This window comes from Mya arenaria, chromosome 4 (assembly GCF_026914265.1).
Source record: "Mya arenaria isolate MELC-2E11 chromosome 4, ASM2691426v1".
Lineage (NCBI taxonomy): Eukaryota > Metazoa > Mollusca > Bivalvia > Myida > Myidae > Mya > Mya arenaria.
The window spans coordinates 29,578,971-29,601,279 of NC_069125.1; the positions used below are offsets into that span (position 1 = coordinate 29,578,971).

The window sequence follows — 22,309 nt, forward strand, 5'->3', positions numbered from 1 at the left end:
TGACAGATTCATGTTCACACACCATGCTCGATGAGAATCAGCAGGCCTGTAGCTGACTACAAATACACAGTTGCATAATGATATTTTGACAGGTCGAAGTTTTTGTCATACCAAAACCCCTGAATTTAAAATAAAAACCGAAGGGAGGGGGCAACCACTTCCCACACATACCTCCAAGGCATCAATCTGCGGCATCCCAAATTGACTCTAGCTACGCGCCTGATCAGTATGTCAGTAAAGCTTCCTGTTATAAAATCCTGTATGTATCCTTACTTTCATTAGTGCAAGACAACCAAATCATGGAACATGGGCTTTGCAAGGTGCTGATTGCTGTGAACATTTATGCCAATCCTACTATCAGTTGTTTCGTGTAGTTGGGTTTTGACCTTGAAATTAGGCAGACCAAACTTGATCTATGTACATAGGGTCCACGTGGTTAACATTTTTGCCAAATAATTTTTAAAATCCTTTCTTTGGTTGAAGTCATGCAGGGGACACAAAAGTATATTTCTGACCTTTAAACCTTTAAGTGTGGCCTTGACCTTGAAGATATGTTGGCAGGTCATATGATTTCTGTGCATTGGCTTATCAGTTATTTCTATACCCTTTTCATTGTTTGAAACATGAAATGGTGTTGACCAGATAAAACAATACTCTATGGTGTCCCTATGGAAGCTAAAACATTACTGGTGTGTATATATATATATACACCATATACACCATATATACAGTCATTGTAGCTCAGAGCAATGTAAGACGGAGACATGTAGCACAGATCATTGTAGCACAAAGTGTTTTAACACAGTCATTGCAGCAAAGACCATTGTAGCTCAGAGCAATGTAAGACGGAGCCATGTAGCACAGATCATTGTAGCACAAAGTGTTTAAGCACAGTCATTTCAGCAAAGATCATTGTAGCACAGAGCAATGTAAGACAGAGCCATGTAGCACAGATCATTGTAGCACAAAGTGTTTAAGCACAGTCATTTCAGCAAAGATCACTGTAGCTCAGAAAAATGTAAGACGGAGCCATGTAGCACAGATCATTGTAGCACAAAGTGTTTAAGCACAGTCATTTCAGCAAAGATCATTGTAGCACAGAGCACTGTATCATAGAGAATTGTATAATGAAGTACCAGGGATATTGACACAGCTCCAGTGAATGTAAGATGAACAAATAACTAGCTCGTCAGTTTTAGCATCTGCCAATGCATTTTAATATAAGGTTCATGTTTGTAGTACATATAAACATTTAGCACTTACAATAATAAAATTGTTCAAATATGATAGTATACATGTATGATATCAGAATATCTACAACAAATATAAGGCAACATTAGACTATCAATACTAAGCTTACATTGACAATTCTGTAAACATAATGGTTAAAAAGAGATCGAAAAACAATAGTATTAAAACCGGAAAGGTTAGAGATTACATAGTAATTTGTAACATTTACATAAATCGCAGTGCTGCCTAAAATACTGGCTTTGCTTTTGACAAAAATTATAATCAGAAAAAAAGATTAGGGTTTTCCGAAGTTGGTTTTTCTAAAAAAATAATAATAATTTAATAATATGACTGAAAAGATAATTTCAGTAAAATATAACTTCAGAAATTTTGTTACTTAACACATATTTTTATTCTGTAATTACCTTGATTTTTATAAGACATCATATTTGATCATAAAAATGGTAAATACTTAAAGATCAGTTAAAAGCTAGGCATTTGTCAAAATCTACGACTAAATAGCAAATTATTTTCTTTGTTAGACGTTTCATGATTTTTTTGCATCATTTAGTACACTTATCATCATATTTAGCACATATCGTATGGAATATACACAGAATGATACATAAACCTAATGCAGAAAATAAATCTACTTATCGCCTTCAATCATGAAAAAAACACACACTCATACATAAAATCTAACACAAATCGGACAACGAGAATAAAATTAAAACACAAAAATAAACAAAAATCCTTCTATCACGAGGCCCCTTCAAGGGTACAAAATATATTCTGTAATTAATTCATACCTAACATGATTGAATCAAATCTAAAGCATGCACAAGTCACTGGTGTATTCAAGTTATTGACACATTTTTTAAATGAAATATGTACTTTGATGGAATAAAAATTATGAACATGTTTGTAACAGCATTGAGTTATAAAGAATTTATAAACTAGTACATGCATATGCCTTAAAGCTGCACTCTGACAGATTGACAGTTTTGACTTTTTTTCTTTTTTTTTGTCTTGGAATGAGCCATTTTTTTGTGCATGTCTGGAAACCAGTGATATAAGACCGCTGACAAAAAATCAGATCGCAGCTTTTTATATTTACAGTTGTAACCTGATCGTTTTATGGCTCAAAGAGTTACTAACGCTTTTGGAAAATGAGATTATCAGCATAAAACATCAATTTTTGAACACAGATATAAAAAATTGTGATTTGATTTTTTGTCAGCAATCTTGCTTTAGACAATTTTGCAAAGTTGGCTCATTCCAAGACAAAAAATAAAAAAAGTTGTTAAAACAGTCAATATGTGAGAGTGCAGCTTTAAATATTTTCTACCATACTCTTTCTGCGAACTGTTTATTTACTTTTTTTATAGTATTATAAATAGAAAGCATTTTTACTCCTTATTAAAAAAGAAATTTATCTAATATATAAACACATAAGACTATAAAATCAAACCACAGCTATTTTTATAAACACAAAATGGTTATATGCCCTTAAAATAGTACATTAAATAATATCAAAAATATTAAAATACAACCTAATTTGTAAACCAAGATGCATAAAAAAAACATTCAACTAAACTTGAACATATCATTCAAAGATCAAAGCTAAACATCGCATAGACTGTCTTAAATAGCACATAATTATAAAAGGGTGTTTGCAAGTTTAAAATAAGTTTGACCTCAGAAGGACTTCTTAAGGTAATATTTTCATTATCTCGATATTAATGTATAAAAATTATACTTTAGAAAGTATTCAAGTCGAAAACGCAGCATTAAAAAAAAAAGGTATTGCCGACTGTGACATTCCTTCAGATTTATGATTTTCGAAGTTACACGAAGGTCCATCATTGAAATACAGCTCTTGATTCTGAATGAAATGCTCGTTTGTGTACATATTGTTTAGTAAAATCAGCACTCTATCCATATGATTTCTTAACTGAACCTGAAAAAATGGGAATCCAAAGAGAAAAACATCAACAGTCAATCAGAAGTCAATTTCTTAATTTTACATGTACATGAAATTCTTACAATCTGTAAGTCCAAATGCAAAAGGGCGACTCCCAAAGACAGTCGAACATAATATACGAGAACCAGTATAAAATATTGTGTAAAGCTAACAAAATCAAACGATAAACACAAATTGACCACATCAAATCAACCACTCATAATATTACTACTTTTACACAGGGTTTGAGGTAGCCATAACAACAGATTTAAACTTTGTAAACTAAGAAAAAATTAATTAAATATTGTGCAAAATCAAATTTCTTTCCTATCATAAAAAAATATTTTCAAATAAAATATCTTAAATATTAAACCTGGAACATTTTCTAAACTCAAAAACAATGTATCAACAAAAAAACGTTCTTAAAAGACATTTTTTAAAACATTCAAATAAAAAATTGGATTTTCAATTAAGTTTTGTTTTATATCAATCAACAATACATTACCTGTGAAATAAAATATACACAAATGATTTTGTGCAGAATATCTGCCAATATCATTAATGTTACAAAACATTATATATATAAAAACCGATGTTAAAGGCAGTATATCTGACAAACTTAATTGTTCATAAAAACCTAGATCAGTTTATATGCCTACTGGTGAACTACATCATAACTAAAACTATTAAAAAGAGCTTCAAGGATCGAACCCTTGTCTGCTGGGTGTTTTTTTCATTTTAGCAAGGGAAATAACTCAATATTTATCAAAGCCAGAGTTATCAACCCTGCTACAAATGTTTGTATTGTCTCTTTCAACATGTTGACCAATTTCATATGGATATCTTGAACAATGTTTAACTTAATAATTCCCTTTGTTTGCATGATGGTGAAGCCATCAATAACAACAACAACTACACCACCACTTTGACAATACATCGACATTTTTTCTTTAAAATTCAGACAAGCATATGAAATAATCAATATTCATTTCCCTTATCTACACAATGGGAGATTTATTCACGAGTGTCCAAAAGATGAAATATTTACACATGAAGAATGAGCATAAAATAATTTTTCTTGTAAAATTCACGAATACTGGCTATTTCTTGTGTTGAACAAAAACTTTTACATGCATACAATAATTCCAGTCTTAACTGACACTGAAAACTAACAGATATTAATCTCGCTAACGAATCTGATAACAGTTCACATGTAAGTAGTGCCTACAACACTTTTCTATACCAAGAAATTTTTGACAAAAAATATTTCACATTAAGGTAAATCGTATCAAATTGGCAACAATATGATACATCAGATATATGTAAAAAAGTTATTCTTAATCAAATACATTTACCACGCATTTTTAAAATTATTATCACTGCAATGGCAATAGGAATTATATTTAAAATCAAGGGCTAGATCAAAATTGACCAAAATGGCAGATATTCCGGTAATTATAGGGTTTTAGCCAGGTTTTAAAACGGACAGGGTGCTAGGAGAGAAAAGGAACATTTTATCTAGCAGTAAAGAACTTAAACATTATGAATTCGACAGACGAAGTTAGAAATTGTGTTTAACTGAAGTAAAATTATATAAGGTTTCATCTGCCTACTATTTACTGCCTAATATGTAAATATAATGAACTGCCAAATATGTAAAGTATGAATGTATTTATAATCGTATTATCAAGCTTGATTTAAAAAAAAGAGAAATATTTGACAGTCTTAAGCTTTTCTTTCTATGAAAGCAGATGGGTTCCCATGCTGGTCGCAATGAGGGCAGAAGGGTGCTACCAATGAAATACAGTACCTTTCGATAATTCTTAGGTAAAACCTTATAATTATATAAGCTCTTAATACAATTTCGCATCAAACCCTTGACATTATTTCAAAATTATACTGTTAACAGTCTGAGTTTACAAGAGAGCCCGCCACTGGTGATGGTGGTGGAGGGTAGGGGTTGAAATAACTTCTCTCTGTGGTGGGCGAATCAGGGCAACTCGTAACGTCATCTGAAAAATAATGACTCCTTGGGGTTGGGGGAGGGGGGTAGGGGTCTGAGTCATAAGCCATCTCTGGAACAGAGATGTTGTAGAACTTGTTGCGATTATTACGACTTTTGCGATTATGTCTGAAATATGGTTCACTGTCCTCACAGACATCTGTGCTGCAGGGCGTTGTGGGGGGCGGGGGAACATGACCGTGCCGTCGACGGTGCTTTTTGTATGAATGAATCAATGGACTATTGGTTGTGTAGTCATAAAACTCCCCCGCGCACACTGACCTGTCCGTTACAGGACTTGGGGGTGGATTCAACGTTTCTTTGGGGTATTGTGTCACTGCAGAACTACTTGAGGAAGCACCAGTCACATGATTTCTGTCATATGCAGTTTCTGAACCTAGTGATAATGTTGTTGGTATTAAAGGTTTTCGTTCATGTTTCTTGCTTCGTTTCGTTTTGATTGAATTATTTGGCGTTTCACCAACAGTAATCGGTTTGAGAGGTACAATATCGGGGTGCATTTCAAACTGAGGTTCTGGCGACTTTCGCCGACACGCAAATACTACGGCACCTATCACAATGAGTGCAAAAACTCCCACGACAATTGCAACAATGACGTAAGCAGACAGCGAATTCTGGGCTGTATGTGTGGTGGGGCCATTTGGGCACCCAGCCTCGTCAGAATTATCGTCGCAATCCGATTTTCCATCACACCTTCCTGATTTCTCGTAACAATTATTCCCCGAAGCACACTGAATCTGTGATTCTTTAACGCAACACCCCTTTTCATCATCCTCATTTGTACATTGAAATTTTCCGTCACACACTTGTGTTTCCGGAATACACTTTTTATCCTCACACTGATACAGAGATGGCCCACATACGGGACAGTCTTTTTCATCCGAGCCATCGGAACAATCATCAGATCCATCACAGAGCCATTGTTTTGGAATACACTCAGACGATGTGCACGTAAACTGAGCCGTAGAGCATGTAGTCTTTTCCGCACACGAACGCTCATCATTTTTTAACACTAAATTATTTGGACACGAGCACTGGGCTTTTTCGTTCGTTTTGGCTATACAGATATGAGAACAGTTTCCATTGTTTTTGAAACATGGATGCTTCTTTAGTTCATCGACTTCAATGTGAATTGCCGCATGAATATCACTCAAATTCGGAACACGTCCTTGAACAAACGTCACTTCTTTACCCGTTTTCTTATTCATTCTACCTATTAGTTTCTTGTCCTTATCAACCCAGTACAGGTACTTATCATACACGGCTATTCCCAACACTGTCTGTAGATTACCCGACATCTTTCCGCTTAACAACACCCGTCGATTTCCTCCGGAAAGGTCACTGCACTCAATGACTTCTGCCTCAAGGTCGGCCCAAAATAGCAGGTTTTCATGTGGGTCGACAGCAATTGGGCCTGGCCTTGATACCCCTGAATGGAAGAGGGACAGAGCCTCTGTGCCATCAAACAGGGACCGAACAATTGTAGAGGGGCCTCCTATTCCAAGGTTTGCCCAGTACAAGTGCCTGAAATGTTTTCAAAAGTTTCCATTTTACAACCATTTTGCACTATTTCAACTTCTTAATGCTGCACTCTCACAGGTTGACTGTTTTGACGTTGTTTTTTTTGTTATTTTTTGTCTTGTCTTGAGCCGATTTTTGCATCTGAGAACCAGTGTTAAAATACTGTTGCCAAAGGATCCGAACACAGTTTTTCATATTTTAGTTCAAAAATTTACATTTTATGCAAAAAAACTCATTTTTCTTCAAGCATTAGCAACGCTTTTAGCCACATAACTTCAACCATAAATATTAAAAACCGCAGGTTGATATTTTGTCACCAGGCTAATATCACTGGTTTTAAGATATTTAGATTGGACTAAAGACATTCCAAGACTAAAAATAAAGAAGTTGTCAAAACAGTCAATCTGTGAGAGTGCATCTTGGTCAGGCCAAAACAAATCTAATAAATGTGTATAAAGAACAGCTTGCTTCTTATCTTAAACTGAGTATGGAATTGAACAACTTAAGAATATATAAAACATAGCAGTGAACTTATAAGAATTATTTTCAAAACTCAATGTATTAAAATATTGTTTATGTTGTAAACTGAATTAACTTATCATGTAAGAAAAACATATAAAATAGTTGAAGTGATATTTCCAATACAGTTGAACCCTGCTGGCTCGAACTCACTTGGCTGCAATAACTTGTTGGCTTGAACTGGATTTAAAGGACCAATTTCTTTATATTGAACGTAAGCATTCCCACTTGTCTCAAATTTTCAAGACTCAAGGTATTTTTGCCAGTCCCTGGGAGTTTAAGCCGAAGGATTTCAACAGTAGTTCCAAAATAAATTATTCCATAAGATGCAACAAATGCTAACACCAGTATAAAATGAAAATCATAGGTCAAACCAGACCCAAATAAAACAAGAATACTTAAGTCAAATCTCAATCTCAATGCATTTTACCAAATGACATCAAAAGTTATTTAAAATTGTATTTTTTAACACCTTTTAAGAGTGCATTCTATCAAAGAATATGTTGATTCAAATTTTTGGTCAAGATTCCAATGGAATAATATTCTACAGACAAAATAGTGTTAGAGTATATTCAATTATTTTTGAACAATTACTCAAGTATATTTTTTGCTATAGAATTATTTTATTTCTGAAATATGGGCAAATTTTTTATAAACACACTCAATTACATTCAATTAAAAATGATTTCAAAAAGAATAAAAACATGCAAAGAATTGAATAAAACTATGCTTTTAAGTGGTAAAATGAGTTGAGTCTGAGATTGAGATTTGACTCAAGTTTTTTTGTGATATTGGGGCCAGATCCACATGTACTCACCCTGTCCAAGGGTTGAGGGCCAGGTTCCGCGGTCTATAGTTACCCCCAGAGACCACGACCCCACCCCTCTCTGCATACAGGTGCGTGAAGTTGATCATGTTGTTTACTATGCACGAGTAGAAAAGTACGCGCGAGAATGGGTCAATAGCAAGGTCAAACGGTCGAATGTCGTTATCGTCATTCTTTCTGATCACGACCTGTTCCTGAAAAAAATATTCAATAACGTTTTCAATAAACTCTTATCCTTCACAAAATACAACCTGCACAAACAAAATACAGCCTACACCAAATACATCCTGCTGCACAATAATTACACAAAATACAGCCTAAGCAAAATACAGCCTACACCAAAAACAGCCTACGCAAAATACAGCCTACGCAAAATACAGCCTACACAAAATACAGTCTACGCAAAATAACACAATATACATCCTACGCAAAATACAGCCTACACAAAAAAATACAGCCTACACAAAATACAGCCTACGCAAAATACATCCTACGCAAAATACAGCCTACGCAAAATACAGCCTACGCAAAATAACACAATATACATCCTACGCAAAATACAGCCTACACAAAAAAATACAGCCTACACAAAATACAGCCTACGCAAAATACAGCCTACGCAAAATAACACAATATACATCCTACACAAAATTACACAAAATACATCCTACGCAAATTACACAAATTACAGCCTACCTGAAATACAGCCTACACAAAATACATTCATTCAGTTAAAGGTTCACCTAGCATGCACGAGATATACTTTAATAAAACAAAGAAAGATTTCCATACAGTCATTAATTTAACACTCAAGTAGAGTGATCTGAAGATGTTTCATACTATTTCAAGGGAATCAGTCACTATTACTACATACAATGAACATGAAAATATATCAAATCAGGGCATTCCCGTAACATTACATGGTAATTTCAGCAGTAACTGTTGCAAAAGCCATTATTGTTGTTCCATTTGGTACGACTTAATCCAGGGATGTGATTGACCTGGCAGCTGAAGGGCTGAAACAATTTCAGTGATGGGTTCTGGGTGAGCTATCTTTTTTTCGTCAGTTTACAAAAAATTACATTTTTTTTTTGTCTGTAGAGCTATTAGATCGGCGGAAATCAGTGAATCCGCGGACAATTCACATCCCTGAAATCTTAAAACACTTAAACATGTACTTACATCACTTCCGTCCACCTTAGCTCGTTTTATCGATTTCGACTTTCCCCCAATCCAGTACACATATTCCTTCACAGGATCATAATCGATCGACTTCAATTTCCCCAACCCTTTAATCGGTAATATCACATCGGGCGAGGCTTCCTCCCCTTCATCTGGGACCATAAGTCGACTTATATCGGACCTCAGACTGAAGAGTAGGAACGATTTTGGGGGAACGCACGTTTTGTTGTTTAAGGTGAAGTGGGTGGGGCAGGCACATTGGTGACGCTGCGTCTGGTTCCCATCCTCAGGCAGCGCCAGGCACAAGTATGGACAGTCCCCGTTGTTATACATACAGTTATTCCAACCTGAAATATATACATGTAATTGAAATGCACTTAAATCTTACTATAAAAATTTCCAAATATTCTTGCGTGCAAATGTTTTAAAAGGATTATCATTTGAATGTGTTTAAACAAGATTCCATCAATGAAAACTACTAAGGCCAAAAATAAAATTTGTTTGTTTAGGGTAACCTTCCCAAAATTTCTAGGTAGGGTAGGTAGGGGTTTTTTTTCAAAATCTGTCGTAAGTTCAGAGTGTTTTCTTGCACATGGCAGTCTTTCCTACATTACTGTCATTGCCTGACTTTGTTTTATCATATATCTGATTAAAATCTGCATTTATCCGCCCTTCGTATCTCTCTATTCGCTAACAAATATTTTTTGGCTCAGAAACGGAAAAAATAGTTAGGGTCTTCGCATTTTTATAGGTAGGGTCGGGTTACCCGAAACATGTACAAGGGGCTGTATTCATGAAGCATCTTAGTAAAAATTATATATTTAGTGAAAAACTGCATCCTATCGTCCCATACCTGACTGTCTGCTGTGATGAAAGATGAGCAGATCAGTGACGCTGTCCACATACTGTACAACAGTCTTGTTCTGGCCTGACGTCTTGTTGGCCTTCTCGATTGTCTGCAGTTCCCAGTCCGTCCAGTACAAGAAGTCCTGGTATTGTGTGAGGGCCATGGGTTTGTTGATGTCCGAGACAGGGAGTGTTGTTCTATTGCTTCCTACAAATATCAAAGAAAATTTGCTGCTTTTTTAGTTTTAATAGTTTTTATTAGAAATATTCCATTTTTAAGGAAATGGTAGCTTTGATAGGGGAAAAATTGTGTTGTTTTGGCAAAAAAGGGAATAATACTAACATGTATCATATAATGTTCAACTTGTTTTTAAACCTATGGACATATTCATACATGGCACTTTATTGCTGCAATTGCTTAATGATCCCAAAAAATAATTTTTTAAAGGGATTTTTTTAGCTGGGCAGAGGAAAACTACTTTATCTGAAGGGAAATGGGGCAGCCAAAAAAAACATGGAAAACAAGTGAATATGATATTGCTCCAATTATTTAAATATATCAAGGGTGAGAATGACTTAAGGCAATAATCCCTGAACATTATGCTGGGGGGGTCAAGGGGCCCTTGTGTTGGAATAAGAATGGTTGATGTCTTTAACATCCTTGGTTGAAAGCATTTTAAGAGCCTAAGATTTGCATGAAAAATATCTGTAATTTGTTAAAAAAGAAGCAAAAAAAATCCACGGATGATTCTCACCACTGAGGTCTAATTCATAAATTACATAATGAAGAAATTTCTTTACAGAAACCCTGTCATATTGTTGTACCCAATCTTATAACATGAAATTCATTGAATTCTAACTTTCTTTTACATTTAATGAAAAACAAAATAACATTGAAATTGAAATGAAGAAGCATTTTACAGTCACACTTTTTCTATGATCAGACCTCCAAGCGCCTTCAAAAAGAATTTTGTAAAGAAATGGTGCTGTACCATCCATTTCTGAAGACTCTATAGTCCTTTTGTCAAAGTCCGCCCAGTAGAGCCGTTTTTGCGCATAATCGATGGTAAGTCCAGCCACTCGGCCAACATCACTGATGATAACCTCCCGATGGGAACCATCCAGCCACGCCCTCTCTAGTTTTGGGGGCTGGGCCCAATCACTCCAGTACATGTACCTGATGAAAGAACATTCAGGATAAAAAGATGAAAATGAAAGTAGAAAAATATGTATTTAAAGGGCATTTACTCAAAGAATAGAAGGATATTTTATCATACTATCATGTATATACCTGAAGTAATTCCATTTTCAATAACAAGTAGTTATTCTTAAAAAATATTACATAATTTTTTTAAATAGCAACAAGTTCTTTGCTTATGTTCTCGAATAGCAAACTGAAATTTGAGACTATCCTGAAAAAAAAAGCACTTCATATTTTAACGCAAACCAATAAATAAGAAATGCCGCAATGCTACAAAAGCAGGGTTTCAATTATTGACAGTAAAATATGACGCAGTGGAAAACATGTTTGTATTTTAGAAACAGATAAAAGGTTTAGTTATAAAAAAATGAACTGTTTTTTTGTTTATAGATATTCAGTTTGAACTGTTTTTCTATTTTCAATAACAGTGACATTGACCGCGACCCTAGGGGTCCCAAACGCAATCCCATGAAAGGTCTTAATAAACTTTTCCTTTAAACCAAGTTTGGTAAAAATATGTCAACCGTAACTAAAATCATTCAGTTTCATAGCCATAATAGGTGAGTTTGACTTGGTGAAAACCTGGTTGAATACTCACCCATTGGGTGGGTCTAGCACGAGTGCCGAGGGATGAATAAGGTCTTCCCAGACGAGCACACGTCTAGACGACCCATTTAGTCTAGCCACCTGGATCCTGTTCGTCTCAGAGTCTGCCCAATAGATGTTGTGTGCAAGCCAGTCTACAGCCATACCTTCCGGTCCTGCGATGTCGAAGTCTATGATCGTTTCCATCGAGCTGCCATTCATGAAGGCTCGACTGATTGACTAAAATTATCAATAAAAAAAAATCATTAATAGGTTATAAATTACTATAAATGACTTCTTTTGCTAATAGTAATAGGGCGTATTAATAGTTACACTGTTAGTAGCTGGGGTGTACTGGATATACTCTCTCAGTGGTTTCATACCATGCAAGAGTGAAGCTCGAGCATGGCAAAAAAACACATAACCCATACACCCCCAGCTACTAACAGTGAACGATTAAATCTCTAGGAGGATAAAGGTTATAAAATTACAAGGAGTGTATGGATTAAGGCGTTGGACATGATCACTCTTATGCCTTCATTAACCTTGCCTTTATTTCAAAGACCAATCCAAAATTTAAGGCTAAAACATTATATTCACAATCCTTAAGCAATTCCTATGAATTCTACGTATATCATTTTATAACATTCATATTCCGTTAATGCAACATCTTCAGAGAATACTTCTGAAACAGCGAATAAATAGCACAATTGTGATTGGTCCAATGACCTTATACTGTCGTAAAATAAAAGTGACATCAATATTTTTTTAATCAATGTCTTTAATGCTGCTGCTGTTAAGTTGCATATGTTTATTTTATTTATGTATTTTGGTGATCATACTGATCCTGGGTTCCGGGTAATCTTCTTGTTTATCAGATTACCGGTATGTAGAAAAGGTCCATTATTAAAACACATGTCTTTCAAAATAGGGAGATCTCATTTTGTAAACAATAAAATTCATAAGTCAAAAGACATGACCAAACTTACCATAGAGCCTCCATCAGTCCAGTAAATCCTGTTATCCCCGATATCAAAATCGATCGACAAAACTTTCTTGATCCCCTTAAGCGGAATCGGCACAACTCGGTGAGCTGTCGATGTCGACAACGACATGCGCTTAATGTCCTCCTCCTGTGTGAAGAGCAGAAAAGCCTCGGGGACGATACATTTTTTCCCCTGGTTGATAAGTTCGAGCCCCATCGGGCAGGCGCATTGCGCGCCATTGGGTGTGTATAGACACAGATGACTGCAGTGGCCATTGTTGTCTGCACAGTCATTTGTACCTGAAAAAGATAAACGGAAAACAAGTTTTTAGAATTAAACAAACTTTATATAAGGGCTGGTTTTCAATATTGGTCTTTATTGGATCTCAGAATGATGTAGCTAATCGGATTGCTCAATATAAATAATGGACCTTTTTTCGATAAAAATAGAGTGAGTGATGTATGACCAATAAGCTTGACTTATAAGTTGCAGATGAAATACCATCCCAGAAAAGGAAAAATCGAAGTAGAGAGTATTTAAACTTCTTTGCATGGCTTCCTCAAAGCTGAATTTCTCAAATTGAACAGGTTTTTTTTTATTTCTTGTGTAACATAAGCTCTTAACGAAGTTTGCCACAAATATGGTTCCAGTGCATGCAATGTTTGAATCAATCATTCCTTGTTAAAAATAAAGATGCATGTTCAGTCATTATATTGTTTAAGTCAAAGCTAAAGTGTTTCATTTAGTACAATATGATTAGTAAACAATCTAGGTTTTTTAACAAGAGCATTTTCTGGCATAATTTATCTCGTAAAATGTCACCTTCAAGGTCAAGGTCATCTTTATATTGCAAGGTAAGCTTATATTGCATAGTCTAAATTTAAAAAACACTTTTCAAAAGAAAGGAACTATTTTCTAGCAAGTCCTACTTTTAATCTCTAAAATCAGAATTTGCTCCATTATTTTTTCAGCATTCATGTTTTGATAGGAGAGACATTGAAAAAAACAAAATAATTGTAAAATTAAAACAGTTTTTTTTTTTTTTTTTTACAATGATTGAATATCATCAAGAGCTCTATTATAAATAATGATAAAAATGTGATTGTGTTGTTTTTTGCCAAAAATCATTCGTAATGCTAATTATAATTGAATAATTTAAGGTATGGATTTACAAAATCTGCCAATTGCTGTTTTACGTTTTTGTTCATTAAAGAAAGCAAAATAACTCAAAATTCAAGTTTAGTGGTCATTATTATATTTTGTCCAATAAGAAGGCAGTATTTCATAAGTTTCCCAATACATTTATTTCATTAAACTTGCAGGCAGCTGTTATTATTTCAATCAGGTGAAGCAGTAGATATAAACAGTGGCTGTCCAAGTTCATGGATAGTTTACACAATATAATCTAGACCACTTAACTACTTAAATATTAATAGCATGTACTTACACAAAAATATATGGTTATGTGACTGTCGCATCAAACCATTTCTTTTTGAAAGTACAATCTAACGATCTTTAACGATAACTTAAAAAAATAGCTTGCCAACATAAAATGTGAGAGTCCCTTAACTTTTAAGTCAAAGACCAAAAGTTGGTACATAAGTCATACATATAAGTGCTTACTGCATCAACAGCCAGTAACATGCACAAGATTGTATTTTCGTATTTTACCGCATAAGCGCTTCTTTAATTACTTGAAAATGAGCGGAAAACCCATTGTGTACCACTTGAACTGCGGCTATTTTGAAGAGGTAAACAATTGGGCCACACCAAAGTAACAGGAAATAACACGACACATCCTCTACAACTTGGTGTGACACTTCAAAATGACACTTCCAAATGATTGCTTGATATTAAGTGGCATGTCATTCTGGCCGAAACATAAAAAACGTCTAAGGCTATCTGTATATATAACAATTTGTAATTTTACCGGTACTTTACTGGCTTACGTTCTGGTAACGTTACATCATGTTTCAAGTATGACTACGTCTGTTGGTGCAGTGGTTAGGGCACTCGCTTCACACCAAGGCGACCGAGATTGATGTCTGCCCTGGGCGTATGTGATTTTGGTTTGTGGTCGCCAATCAGGACAAGAGACTCAAGCTTAACCAACTTAGTCTTAAACCTACCAAACTAGAGTCTTAAGCGTACTGAACTAGAGTCGTAAGCCTACCCAACAAGAGCTTTGAGCTAAATCAACACAAACTTTGGGCGTACCTGTCACAGTTTTCACATTGGTTGCCTTGAGCCCCATGAGGTCGGGAAGTTGGTCGATTATCAGTGTTCTGTTACCCCCTGTACGTTTGTTTACCCTCTCAACCGATCGACGCTGCCACTCTGTCCAATACAAGTAGTCACCTGAAATTCAGTACAAGCATCAGTGTTATTAGTGAATTTTATGAATCTTTTACTTTTTGCCTCACTCTGGTCAAAAAACTTTTGTCAGACTGAATGTGTTTTCAAGTATGTATCAGCTTGGGTTAAAAAACACACTTTGACACATCATAAAATCTGGGGGGGGTTTCACACCTTTTGGGGAATGGGGCCGATGCATTTCACTTAGGGAAAAACGGGTTAATTTGGGATCAAATTTGGCTAGGAATGAATAAGACTGCTTTAATAAATTAACAAGACTAACACTCTTCATTGACAGCAATAAAAGGTGCAACTCAGTCAACGCTCCCTTAGCACCAGCTTTGCGGCAAGTCTCAAATAAGGGGCCCTGCAAGGTGTTTTTCTTTATTTCTTTTATTTGTAAATGAACGAAGGTTTCATCAGTTAAATTCAAAATGAGACATCAACATAGAAATTTCAATAGGGCCTCCGGAACATGGATTTTGTACATCTTTACAATGAAAACTATGTATAAACTGTTTTCAGTAGATATAGAATCCAATCTCAGGGGTTATTTTGCCTTGAAGAGTATTCTAATATTATGCGTCACTTAGTCATATTGAATCACAGTCAAAACCTTTTCGCTCCATATTGCTTGGCTCAATTTGCTCCTTCCCTTGAACTTGATGTAAAGGACCGATTTTAGTTTACTATATGTAAGTATTCCCACTTGGCATGATATTTGCAACGCTTAAAGTATTTTGGCCGGTTCCTGGTTTATCGAGCCAACAGGTTTCGACTGTATATCAAAAGACCAGAAAATAAATAAATATACATGTACCCTGAAAGACTACAATATTACCTAACAAGCTAAATCCAAATAAATGAGGTAGATTATCTTTGACTAAAACTCTCCGCCCACTCCCGTCCATGTTAGCGACCTCAATCACGTCAGTCTTTGCATCGCACCAGTAAATCTTATCTTCCTTGTAATCGACCACAATGCCATTTGGCCAAGATAGGTTGGTGTTAATAACGATGGAGCGATTCGTGCCATCCAGAAATGCCCGCTCGATTTTGGGTTCTTCTCCCCAGTCTGTCCACCAAATGTACCTGCGCAGAAAAAGAAAATACAAAAATTAAGAAATCAACGTTTATAATCTGAGATGGCTGAAAATGAGGGACAGTTCGGAGTAAAAAACAAAGGTTAGTTACTGGTAACACAGTCATCAAATATAGACTTATGAATGAACAAGCCTGAATTCTCATATTATTGCTTGGAATCAAATTTTTGAAAAAAGCCTGCTATATAAAATTCAGAATTTGACAAAGCCCAAAAAGCATCTTATCAGTGCGGGGCTTATGGGCTTGTGCTAATTTTGACCACTGGTTATTACATACTCTTAACAAATCCAGAGATGAACTAGTCTCGTGATAACCCTGGACAAGAAAGTGCACATGGACCTGGATTCAATATATTTTTTTGTTAAACAAAGTAGATAATAATCGAGGGGGGGGGGGGGGGGGGGGGGGTCGTAATCAAATTTCGCATCATGTCAATAAGAGGTTTCATTTAAATAAGCATTCAAATTTTTTCAAGTTTCAAACTATGTTTAAATACACTTTACATGGTAAATTCAATTATCAAAATTTAAAAAGGTTTTAAACATTTAAAATTTAAAACAAATTGTGAAACTGGACGATATTTTTTAAAACATTGCCTTATAAAAACATTGCTAAAATCTGTTTCATGCAATCTGTCAGTTCTATTATTTTCATTATCTTTTCATGTCTATAAAAAATAACTGGAACAAACACGAAATATCGACCACAGTTATCAAAATCACATTGTTGATTTAGAATTCAAATTAGATTAAATTTTTATCTGCCTTTTTCGGTCATTCATTTCTGATACGCACATCATTTTTCATGTTAAAATTCATACAATTTTTTTTTAAATTATTTATGAACAAAAAATGTTCTATCACAAAAGATAGAAATTCATATTCAGATACAAAAAAACAAAGATCGCAGGTGCAATTTCCTATAAAACGTCATTAATTTCAAAAGATCAAAGCAGAGAAATTACAAAACCAAAGCTTCCTACAAGGAAAAACAGTTTATTTTTAGTTTAATTTTCTCGAGCACATGTTCTTACAATCAGCACATTTTTAAGTTTTCATCCAAGCAAAAAATTTGAAATCATTTCGAGCAAGGTTTCTCAAATATCAGCGGTCGTGCGCACATAATTATGCGCATGCAGAAGTGGGCATTAAAGGGACTATACACCAGATTGGCACCAAAAATGTTTCTTCTGTAACGAATCCCTGGACAATTATTTAATAAAATGTTTAACTCTTTGATATCATAATTGTAAAAAAAATACCAAAATGTAAAAAAAAAATCCGAGTCTGAGACCTGGTTCAAATCGGTGTCGCCAAAATTGCAGTCCAGTGTTGTATCCACTGTGCTAATGAAGGCTTACCCTTAACATGGAATATTTAAGCTATATACCTAACATGGTAAAATCACGTGATAACATCGAGTAGCCAATCACGCATAAGGAATGAATTCTACTAGGTATTCTTACCTAGTAATCTTTTTTAATGGAAAAATACTGTAAAAAAATAATTGTAAACTATGTGGTACTTCAGTTAGTTAGTTTCAATGCTCTGTACACATCGATACCAAGTTAATGTCAGTTTTCGACAATTTCCTTTCTTTTTTTCGCTATTTCATCATACGGTGTATAGCCCCTTTAAATGGTGGACATGATATCATGAATAATGAAACCGCACCATGATATTCACATGAGAAGAAATTCAGATATGACATTTAACAAATGCGCCATTTGATAGCGCTGAATAGGCTTCCTACATGGAGTTTGAATAGGAGTTTAAATTGTTAATGTCTCCATTTGAATCTTCTCAGAATTGCCACAAAAAACTTGCAACAAAGAAAACTTATAGAGAACTATTGATATAAATTCTCAGAATTGAACAAAAACTTTAAGCAAAAAAATCAAACCTTACAGAGAACAGATTGATTTAACATCTCAGAATTGAACAATCAAGTTAAAGCAAAGAGAACTAACAGATAAAATGTTTAATTGTTTTCTGATTAAATTTACAAACACAAACACACAAGCACCAAATACAGATGCTGTCTCTCCCCTATTTATGATTTTTCATTGCCAAAGTGGAATAACTCGAGAAACAATTTAGCCAGAGTGATATGGTTTGCTTCAAATATAAGAAAGAGCATTAGTCATTGTTTAAATGTGTTCAATATCCAATTTTCTTAAAACATAAAAAAGAAAGATTTTCCACAACAAAGCTGAAAATGACACAAAAGGCATAAACATCTAACTTTCTTCGAGAAAGAAGTCCATAAGCTAACAATTCCAAGATAAATTACCCTCTTTCCGGATCAAGACATAGTGCACGAGGCTCGTCAAGGTTTTCTGAGATCAGAATTTTCCGTGAAGTTCCGTTAAGGCGTGCAACCTCGATTCGATCCGTTCCGGTATCCGTCCAGTAAATATTCCGACCGATCCAATCAATAGCTATCCCGTCCGGATGGTCCACTTCTTTATCAACTATTGTTTCTTGACCTAAAAAATAGAAAAAAAATACTGGTCACAATTCATTATTCACTGTTGAATATTTTCTATCTACACATTTACATGTATTTATCAAAGTAAACAGAAAACCACAAATATATTTAAACTCCCTTCACCGTCAGTTTTTTCTCGTTGGTTAAGGGACGTATCTCAATAAATATGAAAGAGAATTATTGGCCACCAGTGATACAAAAGCTTAAGAAATCATCAATGATGTAAAAACTAGAACAATCACCAACAACACAAAACTTTAACAATTTCAAACAATATAGAATCTTCAACAATTTCCAACAAAACAAAAACTTCAACAACCTTTAACAACACACAAGCTATAACAACGATCAATGATACAAAAAGCTGTAACAACCACCAACAACACAAAAGCTATAACAACCACAAACAACACAGAAGTGATTACAACCAAATACAACAAAAGCTATAACATCCACCAACAACACAGAAACTATAACAACCACAAACAACACAAAAGCTATAACATCCACCAACAACACAGAAACTATAACAACCATAAACAACACAAAAGCTATAACATCCACCAACATAAGAAAAGCTATAACATCCAACAACATAAGAAAAGCTATAACAACCACTAACAACACAGATGCTATAACAACCATAAACACCACAAAAGCTATAACATCCACCAACATAAGAAAAGCTATAACAACCACTTACAACACAGAAGCTATAACAACCATAAACACCACAAAAGCTATAACATCCACCAACATAAGAAAAGCTATAACAACCACTAACAACACAGAAGCTATAACAACCATAAACACCACAAAAGCTATAACATCCACCAACAAAACACGGCTATAACAACTACCAAGAGTACAAAAGCTTTAAAAACAGCTACTACCCTGCTACTTATTTCTCCGAAAAATCGAGAGCTAAATCAGTTCATTGATACTTCTATCTGTCACCAGTGACTTGGGTGAATGACAATGTTACTTAACATAATGTTAGTTTGTGTGAGCTTTTCAACTGAAAATACTCCTCTCCAACATCAAGCTTTTTAAAACAACATACAACCACAATGGACAAAATCATTTACAATATCTTGTTCTCTCACCTGTGCCGTTCAGAAACGCCCGACGAATTGCTCTAACCTCATCGTCTGTCCAGTAAACATATCCATCTACCGGATCATAATCGATGGCGATGGAGTGTTTCACATTGTCCAGCTGCAAGACGATGTCTGTAAAGTCTTGCATGTCCAGCGATATCATCCGGATGTCCGTTCGTCTTGCGAGTAATAACATCTGTTGGGCGCCTGAAGATTTATGGAAGTTAATTAATACACATAACATTAACCTCACCAGTTTGTTTCTTCAAAGAAATCTTCAAAAAGGATATAAAGGATATAATTTGAATACAGCAAGGGACATGATCGACAATTCACAATTTATTTGTACTTTTTTAATAACATTCCAAAGGACCAGTAAGTAAATATGCAGTTATTTAATGCATTATGGAAAATGATATAAGGCTTCATAATCATAATTTATCTTCATCTGATGTTACTTTTATTTTTGTTTGCATTAGTAACACATGAACACATAGATAAATTACGATATATTTTATAGAAATATGCTATAAGGTGTCCGCACACAAATAAGTTATATTAATATGCTTGATCAACCCATATAGTTTTGGTACAATTTCAATGTGTTCAATATGCAGGAAAAGAAAATGAATAAAATTAGATAAAAATATAAAATAATACCAAAATTACACAAGGCCACCAGGCATAAAAATTACACAAGGTCACTAAGCGTCTTTATAACACAAGGTCACCAGGCCCTTAAAATTACACAAGGTCATTAGGCATCGAAATTTCACACGGTCACAAGGCGTCTTTATTACACAAGGTCACCAAGCGTAAAAATTACACAAGGTCACCAGGACCTTAAAATTACACAAGGTCACTAAGCGTCTTTATAACACAAGGACACCAGGCCCTTAAAATTACACAAGGTCATCAGGAATCTTAATTACACAAGGTCACCAGGCGTTAAAATTACACAAGGTCACCAGGCGTTAAAATTACACAAGGTCATCAGGCGTTAAAATTACACAAGGTCACCAGGCGTCAAAATTACACAAGGTCACCAGGCATCAAAATTACACAAGGTCACTAAGCGTCTTTAAAACACAAGGTCACCAGGCCCTTAAAATTACACAAGGTCATTAGGCATCGAAATTTCACACGGTCACAAGGCGTCTTTATTACACAAGGTCACCAAGCGTAAAAATTACACAAGGTCACCAGGACCTTAAAATTACACAAGGTCACTAAGCGTCTTTATAACACAAGGACACCAGGCCCTTAAAATTACACAAGGTCATCAGGAATCTTAATTACACAAGGTCACCAGGCGTTAAAATTACACAAGGTCACCAGGCGTTAAAATTACACAAGGTCACCAGGTGTTAAAATTACACAAGGTCACCAGGTGTTAAAATTACACAAGGTCATCAGGCATCGAAATTACACAAGGTCACTAAGCGTCTTTATAACACAAGGTCACCAGGCCCTTAAAATTACACAAGGTCATTAGGCATCGAAATTTCACACGGTCACAAGGCGTCTTTATTACACAAGGTCACCAAGCGTAAAAATTACACAAGGTCACCAGGACCTTAAAATTACACAAGGTCACTAAGCGTCTTTATAACACAAGGACACCAGGCCCTTAAAATTACACAAGGTCATCAGGAATCTTAATTACACAAGGTCACTAGGCGTTAAAATTACACAAGGTCACCAGGCCCTTAAAATTACACAAGGTCATCAGGAATCTTAATTACATGCACAAGGTCACCAGGCATCAAAATCACATGAGGGTATAATATAACATTATGGTTAAAGGGACTGTCAGAACTAGTTTATTTGTGTGTCAGATACCTTAAATCAAATGTTATGAAAAACCAGTTTATTTAATAGACTTCTTTTTTTTTTAAATACTTTTATAAAAAGTCAAAATATAGATTGTGGAAAGACAAGAAATTTATTACAAGTTGCCAAAAATTAATGTGACTTTTTTACTAAAATTTTCAATAAAACCAATGAATGTTTCACAAATCCATTTATAAAACTGATAAAATCAACAACCATATGTTACAAAATAGTTGTCAACCGTCCAGATGTTTTTCACAGATTGGTGAATCTTTAACACAAATTATATAAGTTTCAGAAATGAAGCCGTTAAATCTAAAGTAAATCTTGCAAATTATTTGACTAAAAATCGTTGAGGCCAATAAATAAAAATTAATTCCCATATTATTATGTAATTAGGGGAAAACTGTCACATTAATCATAAAACATTCAATGACAGAAAAAATATTACTTTCATGAGCTATTTGATATTAATCTTTTCTTTTAACACACGACCTGAGCTTTCCATGCAGTCAATGAAAATATGACTTTTAGATGAACGAGTC

At 34.8% G+C, this 22,309-nt stretch overlaps 1 protein-coding gene across 1 annotated transcript in view; it reads right to left on the minus strand.

Annotated features, from left to right (window-relative positions):
* Positions 1-1,189: 1,189 nt before the first annotated feature.
* LOC128230467 (low-density lipoprotein receptor-related protein 6-like) overlaps positions 1,190-22,309 on the minus strand; it is a 40,079-nt gene continuing 18,959 nt past the window's right edge. Inside the window, exons 5-15 of the mRNA XM_052942743.1 lie at positions 19,938-20,138; positions 18,634-18,829; positions 16,079-16,329; positions 15,100-15,240; positions 12,886-13,181; positions 11,910-12,136; positions 11,103-11,287; positions 10,118-10,318; positions 9,265-9,611; positions 8,074-8,276; positions 1,190-6,740 (exon numbers count right to left, since the gene is read on the minus strand). Coding sequence (XP_052798703.1) covers positions 5,096-6,740; positions 8,074-8,276; positions 9,265-9,611; positions 10,118-10,318; positions 11,103-11,287; positions 11,910-12,136; positions 12,886-13,181; positions 15,100-15,240; positions 16,079-16,329; positions 18,634-18,829; positions 19,938-20,138 — 3,893 coding nt within the window. The 3' untranslated portion in view covers positions 1,190-5,095. The remainder of the gene's footprint in view (positions 6,741-8,073; positions 8,277-9,264; positions 9,612-10,117; positions 10,319-11,102; positions 11,288-11,909; positions 12,137-12,885; positions 13,182-15,099; positions 15,241-16,078; positions 16,330-18,633; positions 18,830-19,937; positions 20,139-22,309) is intronic.